The sequence below is a fragment of the Lissotriton vulgaris genome, chromosome 9, assembly GCF_964263255.1.
Source record: "Lissotriton vulgaris chromosome 9, aLisVul1.2, whole genome shotgun sequence".
Lineage (NCBI taxonomy): Eukaryota > Metazoa > Chordata > Amphibia > Caudata > Salamandridae > Lissotriton > Lissotriton vulgaris.
Genome location: NC_141697.1, coordinates 1,183,348,169 through 1,183,373,162, shown reverse-complemented (window position 1 = coordinate 1,183,373,162; position 24,994 = coordinate 1,183,348,169). Strand labels below are relative to the sequence as shown.

The following is a 24,994-nucleotide window of genomic DNA, read 5'->3' as shown; positions in this document are numbered from 1 at the left end:
ACTTGGACAAGATTATCTTCATCGAATAGGTAAACTATGGAGGGCTATCTTTCGCCTACAAGGTGGCCAAATTGTGGAACAGACTCCGCCTCCCTCAAATTGATCAAAGAGGAACTTGACTTTCGGAAATCACTTTTCTAAGACGGGCCCCTCTAAATCCCCTTACTATCAGCGATGGAAGGCTTATGGGTCGCTATGCACTATATAGAAGTGTTGTATGGAATAGAATATGTGTGCCAGCCAGCAGACTTTGTACAAGCAAGTGTGCATGTGAGGGGTGTGTGCAAGCGAGTATCTTTGCCGGCAGTGTAAGAGCACACTGCTGGTACTTCATTGAAACTCCCCTTTCGGGTGTGAGGCTGGGCTTAGGCCTGCTCTGGGTTGCAGCTGGACATGAATGGACCGGCTGCATCTGAAAAGCGGACCCAGTCCTCTTTCCTCAAATGCTAATTTTCTAGGTCTTCACCCTCTTGCCTACTGCGAGTGGGGCAGAGGGGGTCCTTTCCAGTCAGACAACGAGCCTACGAAACTTACCACTGAGAAAGTTTGGCTTAGGTAAATAAAGAAGGTGGGAGAGGGGGTTGCAGAGGGGATAATGGTCTTTTTTTTTTACCAGACTAAGGCCAGTGAGCCCCAGCCTCCTGCTCCCAACGTATTGCTTTGCAGACACGGCTTTAGGCGAGCTCAGGTATCACCCCGGCATCCACGCTGCTGCTCACCGGAGATACCCCCAAGCACAACGTTCTGTGCAAAGCAGAGGAGACCAGAAGAATTGATTACATGCCTTTGAAACTGCCGCTGTAAGGGCATGCTGGTCCAGGCATCTAATGCCCAGGAGTGCTAGAGAGGCTGCAGCTTTAGTCCAGGGGCACCTGGCAGGCCATTGCTCGTGTTCATGTCTCCTGCAAGATTTGTGCATTGAAGCCATACTCCGCTTTATACCGCATCATTTATACTTGTGGCCCAGCTAAGTAATCCATTTAAGGGGTCTTCACATATCTAATAAATGATGTAATATCTCCCTGTCTACTGACTTGTGCATAATTTATGATAAGGCTTCCTCTTCTGGGTATTTGTAGGTTGTCCACTACAACCTTCTATATTTATAGAATATTAATTATCTTCTAAAGTGAATTAGTGCTATAAGAGCTGGGTAATGCGACTGGTGCATCAGTGAATTACTGTTCATTGAAGGTATAGGAGTCTAAACACCAGGGGAAGTGTCTGCTGAAAACATGACAACACTATTGTGTGATTGTGCTGCTATAAAAGATCTGTGGGTGGGAATAAGACGTACTTTATTACACATGTTATTGATAATCATATCTCACCGCCCGCACATGGGATATGTCTAGTACGGTGCTGCCTGGGCCAGACTTCCTGTAGCAAGTCTTTTTCTGCAGAACTGCTGCTGAGCTGCCGGTGTGAAGCCGGTCTGAGTCCTAGAAGAGTTGTTCGATTGAGGCAAGGGCTCGTGTAGCTATCAGGGCTTGCAGAAAAGCATGCACCACTTTGGGAGATGTGCTTGTTATTAGGATCCTCGCACTCTTGTCCGCTCCTTACCCAGTACAAACCACAGAGGATACTAGAGACATCATAGACTCTGGTGGGTGGGCCTAATAGCATCTCCAGAATGTCATGTCTGAGATGTTGTAGAGGGACCTTCTTGCACACTGTATGGACTTGCTCTAAACTAGACAGATTCTGGAAGGGGGTATTTACCGGTTTGTCCGAGGTGCTGGGGTGGAGTCTCCCCAGATTGCCTAGGCTAGCATTACTGCACAATACAGAAGACATAGGAGGCAAAAAGTGCAAACGCCACCTTTTGTTCTAAGGCCTTACCCTTGTTAAGCAGGATATCGGCGGATTATGGAGTGCGGAAATCTCACCCCTCATAGGGGTTTGGAAGAGGGGTATGGATGTTAGTATGGGGATGGAAAAGCCAGTGTTCCAAGCCAGGGGATGTCCTCAAAAATACTCATGCGTCTGGAAATGTTGGCCCGAATACAGAGGCATTATTCTTGACTCACCACCACCACCAATGACTAACATTAGATCCAGAGATCCGGTCCTATGGACAAGAGACATAACACAAGGATATACTAGCAGTGTTGTGGGAGACAAAATTATCTGGGGTTGAAAAAGGAGGGCACAGACTAGTTCCTTCGCCGCTTGCTTTTGTGTACACTTAATATAATATAATTTTGTGAAAATAAGTCAATTTTGCAAGCTTACTTGTAAATGTAGATGTATGCCTGGCGGGGCGCTGCTATGGCAAAATTCATTAAATATGTAATAAAAAAAATTCTCATGAAGCAGGCAGAAGAAATAACAACCCCGTGGTGTTCTGATTCCTCAAATGTTGCCAGTGGATTCCAACTTACAACCTGGAACTCAACACATGGGAACATATGGAATGTATAATCATTCTGGAACTAGTTGAAGATACAACATGGAGACTGGACTTCCATACCAGTCTCGAATACCATCTTATTGGATGATGTCATGCTGTCCTATATTTAGTTTTGTCCCAGAGTAGAGTGGTTGAGGAAAAGTTCCATTCGCCCACCATGGTCGGACTAGCCGTGGCGGGCACCGGGCATTTCCCAGGTGGGCCGGAGGGGTGGGGCCGGTTTTGTGGCTATGGGGGTGCTTTTCTTACAGGGGGCTGGTTTTGCAATATCGGCCCCCTGCAAGAAAAGCGGGAGCGGTGCTTCGTGGCTACCGTAACACCCCGGTCCCAGGGCCAGTAGAGCAACAACCTTCCAGGGGTGGTGCTGGTCCCAGTCCGGTCCTGCCGCCCATCCATATATATGGATAAAATCCACAGATTATCACCTTAAAGTTCCAAAATATCTTTCATAGGACAGTAGATAGAACATTCAAACTGCTGTTCTTTATGTGTTATTGAGTTGTGCTTTAAATCCCCCCACCCCCGAACAAAAATGCCATTTAGTTAACAATCAATCAATATGAACTACAGCACATGCTCAAGACTCTCCTATAACATTGTCATTGATCATGAATGGCTGAGAACATGAGGATACATCTTACGGTCTCCTGCTAAAGATGCAGTTCACTTACAGGACACTTAGGGCAAGGTACCCTCCATTTGTAGGCGCGATTATATTTCGATGTAGCATATATATGATCCCATAGTTTGCCACTCTGTGATTAACCCATGCTCCCCAAATTGTGTCCATTTCTTTAGGACTGTCTCTGCCGGTACATACTGTTTCTGTGCTGCCATACACCAATCATACTACAGTTCCACTCCTCTATTATCTGTTGCATAAGGCTACCCAATCTCTATGCTACATGGTTACACGTATTCTTTATAGACCCACACAAGAAGAAGTGGGAAGCACACAGATGACCAGCAAGATGTTTAAATCTATTAAAAGACCTAGCGTTGGATCGATATGAGAAACTGAACCTTCACAAATGCAGAGATCACACATAATGAAGGTTATTAAGGAAAATGGGCTAGCAGAACCAGGACCTGTTTCTCACCTAGACTTGCTTACAAAAGGCAGGAATGCATGCTACAATGTGAACATTGTTAACCCAAAACATTAATAAACCTAGCTCTGAAAAGCTATTGCTAAAGATTTGGGGAGACACAGCTACGAATGCTTGTTATATATATATATATATATATATATATATACAAGGAACTGAGGAGAGCATTATGGGAATCCCCTGTAATTGTCACTCACAGCACTAGTTAACATAGGAACAGGGAACATGTGTCATTACAATATTGAAGATTTTTTTATAAGAAACATTGGGTGAGCACGTAGCAACAACTCCCTTTGCTGCTCCTGCAATCGGCAGCTATCTCTTTACCTTTTTATTCACATTGGAACTTTTACCTGCTATTTTTGTTGATGGGCGGTGAAACACTTAAAATGTTACTTGTGGGTATTCCTTTTCTTGTGAGGACGAATCATTAGCCCCTGTTCCAGGTGTTCTGTTGCCATTATAGCGAGAGAATGACCCCCAGTCTCCAGCGGTGGAGTGAGGGTCTGGAAGAATTCATTTTTAGGGTTGAATATCTTCCAGGACTGACAAATAATATGACTGAGCACTTATTAAGACTACCAGTGGAAGGTGATGATGGAAGTGTTGTGGGGATGGGTCCTGTGTAAATTAGGTAAGAGAATCCACTATTGTAAGAGATGAGTGGGTGAAATGTGGTGAAGGTGCGTCATGGCTAACTGCGACCTACTTGGGGAAAGGTTGGTTCGATCACAAAAAGTTAGATCCACAGTTGTGGCCTTTCTGGGCTGTGAGAGATGAACTCACATTATTAACACAAGAGGGGTACAAAGTTCCCCGATGTGAGTGAAGAGGACAAGTGTGTGTAGAGCGTAGAAGAAGAGAAACAAAGGAGGGGAATTCCCTTTTTAGAACTAAAACCCTCAGACACCTAGCAAGCTAGATGTCATGCTTCATCATATGGGTTCTGCTCCTCGTCAGACTTGCGCTTCAATGTCTGACGGGCCCCCGTAAAGGGGCTCTTTATCGGAGATCTTTTGTTCCAGCCATATGGTGCATGCGGGTGAGAGGGCAAGTGAAAGTGTAGTCGTGAGATAGTGGAGAGTTAAAAAAGGTGGGTCAGTCCACAATGAACTTTTATTGGCGTGGCCGACGCCCTTGATTAAAATAGTGGGAAGGGAGATATATGCTGAGGAGATTCAAAGCAAGATACCTACAACCCTCTGATCAGGTCAACATGTTTCTTACCCAAATGGCAATTCTTCAGGACCTAGGTGTTCAGTACTACACAGTGAAAAACTAAGAATAATTACAACCTTATTCCTTGAGGTCAGTAATTAAGCAGGCCAGCAAGTCCTGCCAATTTGATGCAACCATAAGGAAAATCCTAAGGTGCCCCGCAGTCAGCTCCTGTGGGACCTGCACGTATGGGTCAGGTACCTGCGAGGAAGGGAGATGGACAAGAGCGTGGGGGTACATAAATTACATTCACTCATGGATCTGACGGTGAGGAGATCACACCCTGCCATAGGTCGTGGCTCTGGAGGGGAGGCTGCCATAGGGGTAGCAGCAAGTCAAACTACGCAGTGAGCGACTATGGTTCCTAGTTACACACAAGCTCTGGAGGCAGCGCGTACTCCATTACAACTGCCGGCACAAGGACTCACCCCGACTCATCCCTACACACCCACACGAGGAAACCGGTGGGGAGCGAGGACCAGCCAGGGCCAAACCCATGCCCCAACAATAACATAAGGGCACGGAAGCTGCGCCCACCAAAGACTGTGCCCATAGCCTAGGGCCGGCGTCAGCAGCTGCAATTAGTAGATAGCAGCTACCCCAATATAATACAAAGGCTTGGGAAGTGAAAAGGAGCCTCAAAAAATGTTGGGAAGTGTTAAAGACTGATGATGATCTGAAGGAATATATAGGAGAACACCCTTCACTCACCTTTCGGAAACCAAAATCTCTACGCGATCATCTGTGTAGCAATATGATTCAAAACCCTAGAAAACATACAGACATAAATGGCTTTTTTACCTGTAACCAGTGTAAAGTCTGCAAATATAGTTGCAATGTCGAATCTTTGAAATTCAATAACAATGAAGCTCCGTGGATCATTCAGAAACACCTTAACTGTAATACTGAGTACGCTATCTACACCCTGAAATGTCCATGCCTGAAATATTACATTGGAAGCACCATCCACAAAGGTAAAAAAACGGGTGTTGGGAACATCTCCGGGCTATAAACAAAAACGATAAAACCTATCCGGTAGCCGGTCTTTTCTAAGAACACCACAAAAGTAATGCTAATCTGGTCAAGTTTGCAGTTATAGACTGCATTACCCCTAACATACGAGGAGGGAACAGATTGTTGGAACTTAGAAAATTGGAGTCCAAATTTATTACCAAATTCAATACCATGGCACCCCATGGGTTGAATATGGACGAAGAACTGTCTGTGCACTTGCAGGGTGATTAAATGTGTAAGCTACCTAAATGTATTTTCTCTGCTAACTTTCTGAATGCTGTTTTTAGAGTTTGTGTGTTTAAACTTTACAACTATTTTTATTTAGGTTGTAGAGATTTTAATATGGCTTTGTCTTTCTCATCTCTTATTTGTTACAGATAGAAGTACAAGAAAGATTGACAATGGACTCCGCTTTTGATCAGGACTAGTAGTAGTATGAATAAGCCCACTGGGGCAAGATTTTTCACAAGACTCGGCTCTATCTCACAATTATGAACTTTGCTATGTACACAAAGTTAGAATATCGGGCGCACTTGGGCATCCCTTTTGATTTATTTTACTTTACTGTCAATGTGTCCGCAAGAGCAGTTTGTGTTGGATACAGCACAAGAACTTATGGTTATCGCCATGATTACAAGGTATCTTATGACGAATTAGTATAAAGGTGCTAAGAAAAACTGACAGAATTGGGATTACAATTGGCATAGCACATCGTATTAAATAGCTATAGAGATTCTCTTTTGAGATCGAGGGTTCGCGTCCCGAACCCACTGCTTTCAAAATTAATTTTGAAAACCATTGTGAAATATGATGAAACATCTACATAGTATTTCATTTTATATTATACTGTAGTTGTTGTTAATGAAGCATAAGCTCTTATGATATTGATGAGCATATATGTGAAACTACGAGTCTTTCCTGGAATTTCATTTTGGTTACTATTATTTAACCTGGAGACATTTGTCGAACTAAAATTAGGATACTAGCAGAACCAAGCCAACAAGAGTTCATGTAATAACTGTATTGAGACGTAAATGTTAAAATGAAGTGGGAGATGTAAAAAGTCGAAGTATTTTGTTTATTTTGACCATCACGTGATGTTTTACTTTACTTTATCCATTGTATTGAAACGCACATTCTTGCCCGTGAAGGAGTAATTTTACTCCGAAACGCGTAGGACGTTGTGTTCGGATTAAACTGCACCGAATACCGAGGCCACGGCTCCAGTGTTGTTTCTTTCCATTTATGGGTGGAGGGATTACGTTGGTGAGACTGTGTTTATGTGAAGGGGGTGGCTACCCCTGCCCGTGTGCCTGCCGAAAAAGAGGCTTGGGAAACAGCTACAAAATATATATATATTTTTTTTGCTCCAAAGTACACCAGCCTGCTGCACTCACGAGCAGGTGCTCTCCGAGGCCGGGGTGTGCCCGCCAAACCAATTTCTGCTCCTGAAATCCCTTCACAATCCAATGCGAAAAGAGACAGCACTCACAGGGTTTGCACTGTGAGTGCTGTCTCTTTTCGCATTGGATTGTGAAGGGATTTCAGGAGCAGAAATATTATATATATATATATATATATATATATATATATATATATATATATATATATATATATATATATATCCACAAAGAAAGCGGAGCTTCTGATTGTTGCAGCTCAGTAAACAATCTAATAACTTAAAGGTATAATACAACAAAAACCCTCCCTTTTCCTGGCAGCACATACATGCAAATAATGACATCATTTTGTCATGGCAACCATGACTCACAACTGTGGTCTATTACGTATTTCCAAGTGGCAACGTCTGAGGAGGCCTGTCTCAGCACTGACAGGGGGGTTTCCACATTACATCATCACCATTGACATTCTTCAGTTTGTATTAGTAAACTAATCCCAATGAATATGAAACAAGCGTGATTTACAGTAAAGACTATAGGCATTGAAGATGGTGTGGTAAGTTTTCAGAGGGAAAAGCCAGGTGACAACACACGTATTGCAGCAACACCGGAAAAGGAGGAAACTGTGGTAGTATCCAACAGCAGAAGGGATTGAATGCAAACCTGAACTTGTGCACTGCACTCCAAAGTATACACCCTCCAAAGGAACTGTGTAATCCTCTTAGAATAACCAGACACATATCTTCAGAGTACCAGAGGTTGTAGCTGTTCACCCTTTAAACTAATCGAGAGGGAAGTCCAGCACCATGCAACACATTCTAGGCAACTATGGCTAACTTGAACCTGCCAAAGAAAAACACTAGCCACCAATGCAGCTTGCCTAGAAAGAGCTTCAGTTGCTGGTCAAGAGACCATCTCAGTTCCTGGAGTAAAGCGTGTTGAATTACTTGTTGTAAGAAACAAGGAAAGCTCTGCACATAAGGCACTCCAATAACCTGATTACACTCAAAATCGTGTACCCATAATTCGCAGGAATGGACATGAAGCGGCAAGTGATCCAGCCACCGAAATTCACAAAAGGACTCAAGGCAGCCACATGGAATGCAACTTGGCTTGGCTTTATTGCTCTCCATCGAAGACCCTGAAAGTCTTGTGTCTTTGATTTCCACTTTTTCCATCCGACCCTCTTTATCATCCGCTTGCACAAGTCTCAACATGCACCAGGCATCTCCAGAGTCAACCACAAGCCCGTTCCTATCGACCACAAAAATTAGAAAAAGCTTAATAAACCCCTTTTCACCAACAGGAGTTTCTTAACGTCCACCATATCTCCCGCACATCAGATAATCAATTTTACTTTATGACTGCTGTCTAACCAGCATTCATTATTCCTCCGAGGATGCACAACCGGACCAAAATGTAATCCCTTTGAACACTCTTGAATGCTCTTCTCACCACACTCCAACCACTTAAGACTGAGCTTTGAAACTGCCTTTTACCCCTTCAGGGAAACCCGAAACTCTTGTTGCATAAATAACATAATGAGGCGTAAGTCCTAGAGCCCACAATGTCCCAAATAACACACCTTTTAATCGGTTCCTTTGCTCTACGGCACTCTCCGTACAACCATTCATCATCTGTTCATCCTTTCAACCAGCCTGTTATCTTAGGGAGAAAATAGGGCATATGTGAGCAGTAACAGCCAAACTTTGTAGTAACTAAACTGTAACCCATCATCAGTTATAAGGACATTGGCTACACCCTCAACAGTGCTTCTGGAACTCCCAACACAGTGTGTGTAGTGACTAAACTCACACACTTCATGCTAAAGCAAATGAGTAGTACTGTCTACCAATAAAGTCACAAATCTCTCTGATACCTGTACCAAATTCTTCAAGTACAATAATTAATGACAGCTTGCTCGTATCATACTTAACACAAACAACGCAATCTCTCACAATATTCTCCACCATTTGGTCCATGACTACTGCTCCCTGACCCAGGCCTTGGTTAAGTGCCTCCTTATTGACCCTCATTCAAGGTTTACAATTTTCCTCACACCATCAAAAGGAATCACTTTTCTCCCCTTTATACACACTTTTTTAATGATGATTGAAAGTAGATTAATAGAGTGTGACTAATACCCATAGAGCATCCAGGCACTTCCACAGATTATGGCAACAACAAGTCAGTAGATTTACAAGCTACAGACTTTGGAAAAGAAGGAATGAAACTAGATTCACTGTTTTCCAAAAGTAATCTGGAAAGCCAATCCCATGCCCTATTCCCTACTGTCAGAGTCTGAGAGATCTAGAGCAGGAATGGCGGTGTAGGTGGAAAAACGCCTTATTGTCCTAGAACCTATAGCGCTAGACTCTGTAGGATGCATCGCTCGCACAACAGATTGCTAGGCACCAACACTGTGCTTGCGAAGAGACCCTTACAGACTGCAGCCAATAACAGATAACATCATCAGTTATCTTGCAGTTAGCCATGAAAAGGCCTCCGAGCCCAAGTCTGGTCCAACTTCAATAGGCCCTTCAACTTTCTGAGCGCACATCATTGCCACACCAAGCAGGAGACGGCAAATGGTGCTTTCAGTGGGTACATTTCCCCTTGGAGAACTAGTGTCTTGTTGGCTGGGATCCAGCCCCTAGCTCAGGAAATAGGCACTGTCAAACACAGCAGGTCTTCAAATCACATGCCGCAGCGAGTCACCACAGCTCCATCTTGAAATCAAATGAATGGGTGTGGGATGAAGTCGGGTCGGGGGCTCAGTCAACTCCATGTTACAGAGCTTACCGGCTTCTGCGCCACACCGGGGCTCGTCTGCACTGTGCCTCAAAGGATTCGGTACCCTGGTATTTCAGAAACAGCATCCTTCCATAATTATCCATGACTTGTGAGCTACTCTTAGAGAGCTGTGGCGATATATCAGCAGTTTGCCAAAACCCCTACGACAGGACTGAGTAGCGATATTCACTGCCCAATTTTCACCAGGATTTGCACGGTGGAAGGAAACCAACGTGGTTGTGGTTACATCCGCCAGGTCACAGCTGCTAGTAGCTATAGTGCTCTTCCTCTCAGGGATCATAGACTCCATGGACATCGATTTACCAAAATGCCAGAGATAGCGGAAGTGACATCACATATCACCCCTGGCATCATTACTGGAAGTGATGTAATTTAACCTTTGATATTAATATGATCATAGGTAGCGACATCACCAAAGTAAAAAAAGAAAAAAAACGTACAATAAGAGCAAAATTAAAACTAGGGTTAACAAAATACTAAAAAATGTATAGGAGTACACACTTGTTTTAGTTATCACAGGGCTGCAAGTATAGCAAGAATGAAACCATCACATACACCAAAGGGAAGCCATCGTTTGCCAGATTTCCATCCTATGCTGCCAAATTGCAACCCCCATGGTCAAATTACTGCCCTCAATGCCAGCCTCAGCACCACCTGAAAGGAAACAACTATGGCTGAAAGGCACAAGGATGAGGAACAGCTTTTGCTGTAGCAGTGCATGCTCCAATCACACTCCTAGCCATATGCTGGGAGGGCTTTGGGGATTCTTCCCTCCCGGGGAAAATGTGGAGCAAAAACATGGTCAAATGTCACACAAAGTGCTCGAAAGCCAATGGTGTACCAAACCAATGTAGCCGGACGCTATCCAGGAGTTGACCCCATTTTTTCCAAGTGTGCAGTGGTTTCACGCTGTATGTCAATAGCTGGACCCTATATGAAATGGGTGTACCATCTTATGCTAGGAATTACGTAGAGTATTCCAGTGACAGACTTTTCCAGGAATTACATACAATATGACAGTGATAGAATTTTCATTTAAACTTACACACTTGCTCTCTCTCAAACTGTGTGCCTGCAAAGACTCACTAGTTCAGCACTGCCTGTTCCACAAAGCGGTTTCGTTCCCAGTTGACTTCAGTTATTTTGACATATTGCGTCCAGTAGGTACCACATGTCTACACTGCAAGTGAACCTTCCGTGCAACCTGGGCCTTGATGTGGGTTGTTTGTCACTTGACAAATGTTAACACTTGCTGTACAACTGTTTGCAATCTCAGTGATCCAAACCACAGTCTGCTTTTATTTTTAAAAGGGGAAGTGCACTCTCGAAATAGATTTCCCTTTTCCTGGTGCATTTTGGTCGCTGAAGAGAGCAGGGGTCGCCTGAACAATGCCAGGGAGAGCCCAGGGGTCGCAACTGCGACCACTGGCGACCACTAAATGCATCCACGATAGAATCCCTGACCATTCCCCTGGATGATGACTAGTGCCTCAAAGCACCGTAGCAGAAGTCCTGATGGTTTCTCACTGTTGTACTGTTGAACATTCACAGCATGCACAGAATTCATGACTTCACTCCTGGTGGCATCTACAACCTGTGTCCTGCACCAGTGTTTAATTTGTAAACAAAAGCCAGTGCCTGGGCCCAGTGCAGGAATTAGTACAATTTCGAACCTGTAAATTGGGGGTCAGAGGAAAGGGGGGTGGCGCTTGAACAACAGAGCCGGACAGTAAACGTATACACTTATTTAAAAGCATCTTCAAAGAAATTAGGGGCAAATGTGACAGAAAATATGTCTTACCTTACTAAACTGGCCACAAAGAAGCTGCATTTAAAATGTTCCTACAGGGTTAAGACACCTGCTACTGAGACCTTTGTGTTACCATCAAGTTTGAAGAGATTATAAGGACTACAAGTATGGGCAATATGGGATTGGAACACCTTATCACACTCATGGTCTCGGGAGCCAGCGGGATCCCCTACTTTCCAGCACTGCGTGTGCCTAACGATTTTCCTAGGAGCCCTCCACTGTTGAATTATGAGTTAATTATTACCAATGCTACATTCTCTTGATTCACATGTGTGTCTCTTCCTTCAACATTCTACACTTCCTGTCTCTTTATAGCACTTTTGGAGGTTTCTTTTCATGCCTGCTTTGTTCATTTGTCGCTGTTTTCTTATCTTTCTCTTCCCCGGCTTTTCTCCCTTTCTCTAGTTCAGCATCAAAGCCAAACGATGAAAAAGTCATCCCATGTCCAGGACAGCATTGGGAAACATTACTGTCTTCTCGCTGTGTGTCCGGCATAATCTCTATTCGACAGGGCATAGGATCTCTTTTGCCAGGTCTATGTCTGCAGAACAATTGAAAAATAGAAAAAATAGTGATGGAACCACAAAGTTGGGTCAAAGAGAGTGACTTTGTGAGAGTACGAGCTGTCTGAGAAAGTGAGAGGCTCAGTAGCTGCTGAGATGGGTGAAAGGTTGGTGATGGTGCAAGTTCTGGATGCTTTTGCATTGGTCCAGAAAGGCCCAAACTTTGCTGTGTACTCAAACATTTTTTGTAACATGTCTTTCAAGGTACCGTTGAAGGTTGTATGGCGAATAACTGTACAGCAGTGTTTTAGCAAATTAGGAATCCTGACATTATGCCCTAGTTTCCACCAGAAGGCAATATTTCTCTCCATGTGTTCCCATACCTGGCTTGTTCCGCAGTTTGGTGCTTACTTTCCCTCCATGTTAACCCTTTCGCTGTGGTGGCAATTCCGCCGTAGCGCTAGGGGGCGGGGGGGCATGCGGCGCTCCCACGCTGGTGACGGAACCCTCCGTCACGAGCCTCGGGTGGGCTGTGCTTGTGATGGAGCGGTTCCGTCACGGCCCAGCCCACTCAATGAAACGCGCTGCGCAGGTGCGAAATCAGCGCCGCGCAGGCGCGGCGAGCGAGCCGTGACGGAACCGCTCAGTCACCAGCACAGCCCACCCGAGGCTAGTGACGGGAACAGAAGATGTTTCAGCACCCAGGCTAATGTGCTGCATAGCTAAATACATATAAGATCCCAAAGGCGAGACCGATTGCATTGCAAAAACTTGTTTATTACTATTGTTGCTCTACTGTATTCTCTGGTACATCTTTAATTACCTGGCATATATATATAAACGTGCCTCCTAAATTAATTACTGAGTTTAGCCACGCAATAATTCATCATGCCGGGACTCATTCATCCACCTATTGACTCATTCTTGCATTCACCCACGTACAATAACACATCTGCACACAAAACCACCAGTCACTCTCACTTATTTCCCTTGTTTAAAGGGATATTTTCAACATATCTACCAATTAAGTAAAAGAGGCCCATTCATGTGGAGAACACATTTTAGTATGAGCGAAAAGAAGGTGCATTCCTTTAATTTTGTATTGTGCTTTAGTTTGTGAGGCTACTTGCAGACACATCTGGGGTGAGATGGCTCTGCAAGGTACTGTAGCTCTTAGGACTTCCCGGTCTTTGTTTAAAGGCGCGATTCAAAGCATACAGTGTGATCACAGCCCATAGGCGAAGATGAATAGGTTTGATTTGATTTTGATTTTTTAAATTTGTATAGCGCGCGAATGCCAAAAGGCGTCTTGGCGCTGAGATTCCCACTGACTCCTAAGGTTGAGCTATAATCTTGGCTTGTACTTCATAAAGAAAAATTCTCTGCCCAGGGACCTGTGAAATAATCATTTCTCCAGCGAGCTAACAAACGTTGCTGTTTTACGATGTTTCAAAACTTTTCCCCATCACAAAAATGCACCTGCTGATGAAAAGACCTCCTAGTCACTTTTTGTGCAAGAATACATCCACACAATATTTTCTTGTCACAAAATTGACCTGTTAAACATGTTTTTCTAGGTGTAGTTGCTAGGTGGGACTTATCCGATTACCGCCCTTTTTGTTGGGTCTACGCTGACCCCCACGTACATACAGCACCCGTCACTCCTCTGGCTAGGTAGATGTTGTATGCTATGGATATGTTTACGTCCCTCTGCCCACCCATCCCCAAACTGGAATACCTATACTGCAAGTCATCCTAGTAAATACCTGTCTAAAAGATAACATAGGGCCAGCAAAGTAACTGTGACCATGAGCTACTAATTACAATTATATTTTACTGAACTATTTGTCACATTTCCTCCTCCATCACTCTGCTGCGCTCTGCACCTCAAGACAACAAAGAAGTGTCTCTCTGGTCAGTCTCTTAAAATATCAACACGATCCCCACATAGGATTCCAGCAAATATAGCGTGCTACACGTCGGAAAATGCGCTTTAGTGTCCCAGGACAGGATATGACGCAATACGTAGATACTATAATACATCTAAAACTACTTCTGTGGCAGATTTTGCAGCAATTTCTTTTTTAAACAACCTTTAACTGCAAGAAGATGATTATGTTTCAATAAAAAAATAAAAAAAGACCACAATGGAAGAAGACCATAGAAAGTTCGTACACCTGTAATTTTGTCTGTGGTAAACATGCGTATTTGGTGGGTTTAAAATACATTGTACTGCACCTTTCTCAGAGAAAAGTATGTTATGTTAGGTCAGGGCACAAATCCTAAAATAAGAAGTGGGGGGACTAACCTAGTTAATCAGCATGCAAGTGGCATCTCAGCGTGTGACATTGTGGTGTGTAAGACGCGTGACATCACAGCGCGTGACATCACAGGAATTGGCATCACAAGAAGTAACATCAGATCTTAAGCCTCCACATATATGTTTAGCAGGTGTATCATGAGTACATTTGAGCACATCTCGAACTTGCAAACCCTCCTGATTTAGGCAGAAGATTCACACTTTTATACCCTAACCATCAAACAATGCTGCCTTTTGTCAGCGTAAAGCTTCCTCTTGCCAAAAAAATGTAGATATTTAAATTACTACAACGCCTCCTCAGAGGTAGTAAGTGCTATATAAATGCTGTTTATTTTATGCAAATGCTGGGAAAGATCAACACATCTGACATTCTTACAGTGCATGCACATCTCCTAAACAGAGCCAGAAGAAAGTTAAAAGCTGCCTCTATTTAGTATGTGTGAAGTACTAACAAGTTGTGAGCCTTTGTTTCCCTCTGCTGCATTTGCTTGTAGGTGTGAGGCTCCCCACTGCTGCCAGCCAGGAGTCTCGAACAAAAGGAGGCCTGATGACCCCTCAGATGCGGACTTTGTTATGGGCCCAGCAGGAGTCTGACCTAAGAGATCCCCCTCCCCGCCTGCACGTTGCTGCAGATCGAAAGCAGATGACAACATGCAGGTGCTGCTGAAAGTGTCCTGGTGTTTGGAAATTACACTGGGACGAATTCAGCATCCTTTTCAGTGGGGGCCAACTTCTTGGCAGGGTGGACAGCATCCACCCTGTGAAAAAAGTGCGTGGACGCCGTCCACCCACGTTTCCCCCCGACTCGTGTCCTGTTTGAGGTTCTGGAAAGGCCAGGCAGGAGCCGCCAATGAAAGAACAGTCTGTGGGAAGTCCTCTGCATTATTTCTTATACCAGCAATTCCGTCTCCATTTGTTTTAACAACTATTTAGGACTAGTTTCAACAGCAATGAAGGTTTTTCTGGTACTTTGCCATCTAGTATTCCTTATTTTCCTTTTAGCGTTCAAAGAGGACTTCACAATTTTTCTTACTTTACCCATGTTGATTTGTATGGTGTTGTAATTGCATTTATACAGTGCTTACTACCCCTGAGGAGGCTTTGAACCTCTTTTTTCGGCGAGTGGCATGCTAAACTGGAACCCATTAAGGATTAGTGGTGAATTAGAATAATGAAATATGAAAGTAATTTGAGTGGTGGATATGTTAGTTATTTGGATTCAGAAGGATAGTGGAGGGATAGAAGAGAGAAAAAGGTTTGCATTTATTGTAGCGCTTGCTATCCCTGATGGTGTTTTGAAGTGCCTTTTTGGGAGAGTATTGCGCTACTACGGAACCCATAAAGGATTAGTGGTGAATTAGTATAGAGAAATATGGAAGTCATTTGAGTGGTGGATATGTTAGTGATTTGAATTGAGAAGGATAGCAGAGGGATAGAAGAGGGGAAAAGGTTTGCATTTATATAGCGCTTGCTACCCCTAATGGGGTATTGAATCGCTTTTTTGGCGAGTAACATGCTATACTGGAACCCATAAAGGATTAGTGGTGAATTAGTATAGTGTTGGCACTATACCAACCAGGCTGGTAAAGTACAGGTTAGTAGGCAACCCTAAACACACAGTATTAATTGCTTTCAATGGTCAGGCACTGCCCAGGTACTTAGCACCTGCACTTTTATCATTTGACAGGGAGAGTAAATGTGTTGCAGTAATGTTGAGAAGTGCAGGTAAAGGGAGATTACCGACACTTCTCAGGAGCTACCAGGTACTCTACACAGCGAGTACTTGCACGTCTATTTAAGGCATTGGTTGGACACATGGCAACATTTTGTAACAGCAAAGTGGGAGATGTTAAAGAAACAAAATCGGGCGAGTATAACTTCTATTGAAGCAGAGGCAATCTAGGCAGGAGACAACTAAAAGAAAGATATTTATGGCTTAAAAATGGGGCTTCCGCTTGAATCTAGTCTGTTGCCATGAACGGGTGATGCGAGCTTCGGTTAAAGTATATCACAACGTCAGGCACAAGCGGACTACGGAGATTACACAATAGAAACCAAGCTCGGTTTGTTATTTCCCGTTCCCTCGCCCTGCACGCTTCCCCGCAGTCACGTGAGTGGGTGCGTCACTCCTCAGGCACTTGGCACCCCCTTGGCTCATTCGTGGGCCGACCTGAGCTGCATTGATTTCACTCCCTCAGTGGAGCAGCTCTTACGCCACCGTGCAAACATTGCAGCCGAGTGACTGTACTCAGCAAGTCTGCTCAACAACAGCACGACAAACTAGAGTCATCGGACTTCTAACCGCACTGTCTGCATTTCTTTTATTTGAATTGTGGATTTTTGATCAGTAATAACTATTTTTTAGGCGCTTCATGCGGGGCCGGGAATGGAACAGTATTGCGGGAGGTCGACCAGGTTAGGGGACAGACGGTCAAAGTGAAACCGCATTACAAACACCACGCACAGCTGTTCTTCCAGCATCATGGCACGGTTTCCAGAGCAGGTTTTCAGTGGATCTTTTCCCACCCGATTACATGGTGAGAGGGCACATCCGGCGACTGATGTCATAATAGAGGTCACATCCCAGGGAATCATCATCATGAAACAAAGGAACACTCCAGGATCCTATTGTGGTTGGTTGTTAGTGATGCAGGGTAAGGATGACACGTTTGTTTTTCTCTCATTGGGTGGACCATTTAAGACATTTGCAACTCGCTATAAGAGGGCAGAGTTATTACTGGCTAGGACTATCCAAGGCAGTGCTTAATTTGTAAAAAAAAAAAAAAAATAGAAAGTGTTTGTGCCCTCACCAGTAGTCCACTGCACTTGGACCACCCACTGCCAAGGCCAGGTCTGACAATGACAGTACCAGCATAACTACGACCCATCACACTGCTACAAGTGTGACAATTCACACTGTTCGAGAGCCACAAAGCTATAAGAATGGCGTAGGCAATATGGATTGTTTTTAATGGATATTGAATGAATAAAACAACTGTTGTTCTGCTTATCTCTAAATTAAACAAACAGCACCACCAAGTGGCAGCTACCATAAACCGGAAGCCACCGGCTCAAATTAAGCACTAATCCAAAGCAGATCAACAACAAGTGTGTCAGTTTATTGCATGAGAGGGCTCCCATGTTTCATCAAGCAGCATAGATGGATGAGGCAATCAATGCTCAAACTGAATATGCGGCTGACGCCCAGCTACGGCTTTACGCAGGCTGCAAAAATTGAGGGGACATGACATATGTTATTAGGGCTGTGATTTAAACAAGTAAACTACATTTCTGTGATCCCTATAGTATGTCATTTGTCTGCTATTTTTGTACAAGATTAAGTAAAACGTGAAATATAAACAAACTATATTGCTGGATTACCTTAAAATGTTTTTACACTAATTGTTCATAAATCGATCACTGTTATGTGTAAGTAAAATTCCGGAAATTACTATAGGGCCCGTTAGAGACTTGTTTCAATGTCCGTTTTTTAGGTCAAGCCTGGGCAGCGCATGCGCTGCTCTGCAAGGCATGCTGTATTCAGGTATGGACTTGAAGCTCTGCCCATTTTCCGTCAATCTTTGCAAATGGCTCCTGTTACTGTCCTTTGTAAATGGTTGCTTTGGATTCATGAATAGGATTAGTTTTGCCTTGTCTGCATTTGTAACCTTCTAGGAGGACTGGACTTTCTATTCGTGTTATTACACAGTCTGTTTTATCTACAGTCTGTGAGCACTATTTTCTTTAATGAATTTCTCGTATTGCCCACTTTTACATTTTTATTACAAATAGGGCCAACTTGCACCTTTTCATGTACGTTATTTTTTTTTTTTTTGCAGCGCAGCACGGTTTTACTATATGGTCTACGCGACTATTTTCTTCGGAACTTGCTCCTTTTTTATATGCATTGTTTATTTATTTTTCAAGTGCGTCGTGTTTTTTATTATAGCGGCTGCACACATTTTTTTCCTTTGAGAAGCAGCCAATGGTGGCTGTACGCCTTTTTTTCTAACAATCATCTCTCCCCCCACCAATGCTCATCGTAAGCTAGCAGCTAGGGGCACTCACGTTAAATATCAGATTTCACTTCTTTGGGTGTTATCGAAACTTAGACCTGTGGGCATTGTAAATGACAATGGCTTTTTTTTTTTTAGGTGCACTTTGTACTTATAGTCGTTGCTTGCAAGTTTTCAAAACACATAAATAAAAGCCATTGTCATTTACAATGCCAATAGCTCAAAATCTCGAAATGCGAGACCTATTACATTCAAAATGCTTGTATTTACTAACAGTTATGAGACCCCCGTCCCCCCCGTACCACCCCTGGTGGGACCTGTCCCCCTTACATCCCTGGGTCCAACCCTTTATACAGGACACTAGAGAGCAATAACATAGCAGAGATCAAAATCTGGGGCATTTCCATTTCACTATCTAATGCTGTTTTTGAAAAATAAAGTGAGAATCAAACTACAATTGGCAACGCCCAAAATCTTGAACCCTTTCTTCTGTAACTTGAATTTAAAATGCAGAACATGCAAGTGAAATGATGTCAGTCTGCCGGGGAGCTGCACTTTGAAGGACTGTAACCCAAGAATATTCTCTGGAGGATCTTCATGGCATTTTTGATGTACTAATCTATTTGACTGACTCAAGTAACACAGAGAGGGGCAGAAGAGTAGGAGAGGGCAAGCAAGAACACAGAGAGGGGTGAAAGGGTCAAGCAACAACACAAAGAGGAGTGGAAGGCAGCAAGGAACAACATGGAGTGGAAGGGCAGGCGGGCCAAGAACAACATGTAGCAGGAGGGTGGGAGGAGTAAAGAACAACATGTAGCAGGAGGGTGGGAGGAGCATAGAACAACATGTAGCGGGAGGGTTGGAGGAGCAAAGAACGACATGCAACAGGAGGGTTGGAGGGACAAGGAACAAGATGGACCAGGAAGGTGTGAGGGGGGCAAGGAACAACATGGAGCAGAAGAAATAGCAACAGAGTGGGAGGGTAAGAGGGGGCAAGTAACAATATGGATCAGGACGGTAACGGGGCCAAGCAACAATTTGGATCGGGAGGGGCAAGCAACAACACTGAGCAGAATGGGAAGGTGGGAGGATATCGAGCAACAACACGGAGAGGAACAGGGCAGGCAACAACATGGAGAGGGGCAGGTAGTTGGAAGGAGGCAAGCAACAACACATCATAGTGCTTTTCTTTTAACTTTCATTCATACTGCACAGCAGCCACACTGGTGTGCAACGTAGCTAAAAAAAAACTGACAAAGCCAATAGGTTGCATAGGTAAGACCTACTCACTTTGCCACTACTGGCAGGGAGGGGGCAAGCAAGAATGTGGGATGGGATAAGCAACAATGTGGGACAGGCTGGGAGAGGGCAAGCAACAGGACGGGGTGAGAGTGGGCAATCAACAACACTGAGGGAGGCGAAGAGTGGGAGGGGGCAAGCAACAAGAAGAAGAGGGTTGGAAGGGGCAAACACCACAGTTAGATGCGTGGCTGGGAGATGGCCTTCAACAAGGAGCAGGAGGGGAAAAGCAGTAACACAGAGAGGGACGGGAGGGTGGGAGAGGGCATTCAACAACAAGGAGCAGGACAGGTGGGGCAATCAACATCTTGAACCTATTCCCATCTTGCTTACTTCCTTATTCCCTAAAACTTGGAAGATAGCAGCAATCATTCCGTTGTTGAAAAACAAAACTTAGACCCTAAGGAACCTAATAACTATTGGCCAATCTAACGCCCTTTTTTGCCTGCCAGCTAAGTTGGTGGAGAAAGCCATGAATACATAGCTCAGTGTGTTTCTCAAGGTAAATCATATTTTGGATCCTACTTAATATGGGTTTAGGGTAGGACATAGCACAGAGTCTGCCCTTATAAAATCTACTGAAGAAAGAAGGGAAGCCCTAGATCAGGGAGGCAATGCAGCACTGATTATGCTGGATCTCTCTGCGGCCTTCAATATGGTCCATCATGATCTCCTGATGACCATTTGCCGGCCAGCGGGATTCAGGGAAAAGCCTGGACGCTACTGAAATCCTTCCTAGCTGAATTAACTCAAATTGTGGTGCTGGATAAATTCTGTTTGAAACCTCTTTTCTTACCTTGTGGGGTACCGCAGGGGTCATCCCTTAATCCTACTCTTTTTAATGTTACTGTGTCCCTCTTGGCCACCCTGATCAGATCCTTTATAACTGCATGAAATCAGTCAAGATGTGGATAACACAGAATTGCTTGAGGTTAAACTGCTTCAGCACCTCAACACCACCAAAACTGCATCTACTCTGATACAAACTACTCCACACTTCATCTCACAGTCGTCATTCTTCATAAGTCTTGCCTTTCAAAGACAACACTAACATCTCCAACTCCCTCAAAGCCACCTTTAAAGAAGAGGTCTTTACCCAATCCTTCATTAAAAGTAATTTATTCTCAGACCAGTCTCACCATCGTCAGCACCTGTCTCTCTCCAAGTATCTTCCCTGAAGCGCTCAAGACAAGACACCGATTATCTCACAAACTACCCGCCCTTCACTAAATTACACTTCAATGCCAAGATCATTGAAAAAGCAGTCTATGCACAACGTCAAGCACACATCAACACCAACCAACTTCTGCATGACTATCATATCATGCTGCAGCATGGACAGGGCTAAATCACAAATTAGACAACACCCTCCTGATCACAGATAAAGATGATCCTTCTGATACTATTACACCCGCTAGCTACTTTCAAAATGGTTGACCACCCCACCTTCATCCACTCCCTACAGCTGTGAATAATATTGATTGAAAACGTCCTTAACTGGTTCTCGTCATACGTATCAAAGCAACACCAGGTAATTTACACAGGCAAAAAAAAAAAAGATCCATTTCATCTACAGAGTTCTCCAGTTTTCTATATTGTTCCAAGTTATCTTCAGCTTCTACATTGAGCCGTTCAGGGCTCTAACCACAGATAACAGTATGAAAATTCACAAATACACTGTTGACACTGTGCCATAGCTGAAGGTTTTCTCTGCTCCAGACATCTAACATCAAACACTGTCTACATTTCATCCAGGCCAAGATGTCCAGCACCTTAAAGTGCTTAACGCACCAAGTCAGAATTTGCACTATTCCCCGAGGAAATCAAGCAACAGGTAGTCCAAACCTGACTCAAAGGCCTGAATCCAGACAGATTTGAATCCCAGCTCTCACCCAATGGCGAGTCACTCTGGTTCACCCTGGACACAGACCTCACCTTCAGGGAATACATCAAGAAAATCAGGATAGCCTTGTACCTGCTCACTCTGCTAATGAAGTTAAATAATTTCTTCTAAAAACCAACTTCAGAACTGCTGTTCAAGCCCTTGCACCATCACATCTGGATTGTGGAAATACCATGCTTCATGGCTTCCAGGACTCCACACTGACCTCTTTACAGTCAGCATACATACTGCAGCACCCCTCATAAAGGGCCTGAAGAAATAGGACTACATTACCGCCACCCTGATGGAACTCCAATGGTTGCCGCTGTCAGTCCAGACAATCTTCAAAACTAGCCTAATCATCTACAAAGCTGTTATGACCTGGCACCTGCCTTCCTAGCCAACAAGCTCACCATTCGTGATGGCTCTTGGTACATCTGCAGTCAGGACACCATCAGATGGCATACAAAAGTGCAAGGAAAAGAAAAAAACAAAGCAACGAGCCTTCTCCATCCATGCACACAAGGATCTGGAACGACATTCCCAAATCCATTGGGGCAGCCCCAGTTATTTAGGAAAGAGCTGAAGACACCCATTCTAAATGAACACCACATCACAATCCGACAGTCCACTCTCTTAGAAACCAGATGTCTCCTGCCTTTTACCCAGCACAGCTCATTGATGCCTTTTGCCCAGCACAGCTCACTGATGCCTTTTGCCCAGCACAGCTCACTGATGCCTTTTGCCCAGGGTTGTACTATATAAATAAGGATGCATGCAGTTACTGTAAAGTTTGCCTTTTATGCATGGGAAAATTCCAGCTGACCAGTTCCCAATGTTTTCTATTCATTCCATATGCTAGCGTGTAGGTGTCTACACATTTCCTGAAAATAGCTAATTAAAACTCCAGTTGGTTTCAGTTAATAATTGATTTTATTTGCAGTTTTTGTAAAGCACCCTATGCCGCCTTTCACCACTTTAAAGTTGTATTTTGGAGTTCATAACTTTTCATTTCCAAACAAATATCAGTATTCTCCTACTGCAAAGTTAGAGGATTTTGTAAAGTGAACTATTTGACAAGTTTACTGGGGAACAGGGAGTGTGAAAGGAAAGACTACGCTCTCAGTGTTTCTTCTAACAAACAATAATATTTAAATACCTGTAAATGAACTGTTTAAATATTTCAAAATATATCAGTAGTTAGGAATGCACAGACAAAGTACTTTTACTTGTAATTCTGAAGAGTGATCGAAACAGATTTTAGTAGGATCAAAATAAATCAAGACACTTTACTTGGCGATGTGCAAATGATAAATATTTGCTGAGCCCTGCACACCAGTGCATTTTTTGGGCCATTTCAATGGAAAACGTGCGGTCTGTAAATGACAGTGGCCTACTGCAAGATGTTTTAGTAATATATTTGCTACTGTGTGCTCCAAAGTGCACTTCAGGCAGCACTCCCTTACCACACTCCTGCTGCATGGGCGTGGCTCATTTGGAATACTTGTTCTTTGTGTAATGCCTGAAAAGCACCAACCACTCCCACAGTGTGCACTTGCATGGCATTGGGAGCCTATAAACCGTAGGTTCTCCAGTTACCCATGCGTGCTTAACGCATCCAGTCCAGGTATTTCGTGTATGGGATGACCAGGACTACAAGCAGGGTCGGATGAAAAAGCCAGGGGTTCTCTCAAAGGGGCGTGGTCAATGTAATTAAGGGCGTGGCTTAAAACACTTAAGCTAAAAAAAACTGTGCTTAGCATTGTGTGTCGCCTGACTGGTATTTTATTTTGCAGCTTCTGTCATTGCATTCAGATCTATAATACAACAATTAACAGTACACCTACAACAAACCAGGACTATTGGCTTTGTCAATGGCTGTTTGTCACATAAGGTAAAAAAGAAACTACTATGGCTTCGTTGTATATCATATTGTAAATGCTTCAGTCCTGAAATGATGAGAGTGAAAGCACTATAACGAGTCTCTTTGAAGTTACCTCAAAGGCAGTGAAGGGCGGCACTGCTGCAGAGTTAAGATTTTTTTTCTCACCGAGGGTGTGGGCAAAAATGAGAGCCCGATAGGGACCCGTCTCGGCCCCTGCTTTTTAGATTCAGCACCGACAGGACCCGGCACACTTAAATCCCTTACTTCAAATCCCAGGTTGCAAAGAAACCAAGGACTGGATACGCTACTCATACATGGACCTTGGCAACGTAAAAGTTCGGGTTACAGGAGGCACAAGGTTAATGAGAGATGGAGCGTGGGGGGTATAGGAGGCGGAGAGGTTGGTAACGCGTAGGGAGGGTAAGAGATACAGGTGGCTAAACAGGTATGAGGGACACAGGATGGGTGGGGGTCTCACCGAAGAGCATCCAGCTGTTGTCCGACAGGCAGTCCATTGTCCGGCAGAACTGTTCCAGCACCCAGGCAGGAATGTCCAGTAGCAGCTGGGGTGCGGGTCTTGGCACCCCCGCGCCAGGAGCTGCCATCCTCTCTGCTTCGGACACAGCGCCTCCAGCTGCCCTTACGTGTGCTCCTCGGCTCTGGTCTCACTCTCTGGTCTGTGAGGCACACGGTAATCCTCCCTGTCCTGTCCCACCCTTTTTTCGTCTGTCTCTCGCGCTCTGCCTGCAGGTTTACAGGTTCTGTCACTTTCTTTTTCTCTTCGGTAGTCCTGTTTCCGTCACTCCGCCTGGAGCCCTGCCGTTTCCCGTACTTTCTATGTTTCCCAATGCAGTGAAGGCTCGGTCCAGCTTCCCTCTCAGGCCCCGCCCTCGCGGCTGACGACGCGAAAGAAAGTCGAAATCGGAAACAGCTGAACTGAGAGCTCCTCTGGGACTTAGCAGCGGTTCAGGCGAGGAGAGAGAAGTGACTCATGTAGGCAGGTAGGAAGGTGTCTGCTGCGGTCGAGGATGTATGACCCCGGGGCAGGGCGTATGTCTACCAAGACAGGAAGGAACCCAGATAATGTATCTCTGCACCCCGGCGTGGTGAAGTTGAAGAACTGTATGTATCCCACTGGAGAATAACAAGAATGAAACTGATAACCAAAAATGCACCAAATACGTGTAGTCAACAAATTCAGGGTAAGTGATGGAAGATCGAAAAGAGAGGGATGCAGATACATTCTATGCAACCATGATGAAAACAGAACCTTCACGTAGTGCTGTGTGGGAATATACATTCTAAGCCATA

At 44.2% G+C, this 24,994-nt stretch overlaps 1 protein-coding gene across 2 annotated transcripts in view; it reads right to left on the bottom strand.

The window, feature by feature from the left end:
- Window positions 1-24,575, bottom strand: part of IRAK2 (interleukin 1 receptor associated kinase 2) — a 183,049-nt gene extending 158,474 nt beyond the window's left edge. The window contains exon 1 of one of the 2 annotated variants that reach the window (XM_086939230.1): window positions 24,162-24,575. In XM_086939230.1, coding sequence (XP_086795356.1) covers window positions 24,162-24,288 — 127 coding nt within the window. In that variant the 5' untranslated portion in view covers window positions 24,289-24,575. The remainder of the gene's footprint in view (window positions 1-24,161) is intronic. The other variant, XM_086939229.1, reaches the window with a different exon arrangement.
- Between the last annotated feature and the right edge of the window lie 419 nt (window positions 24,576-24,994).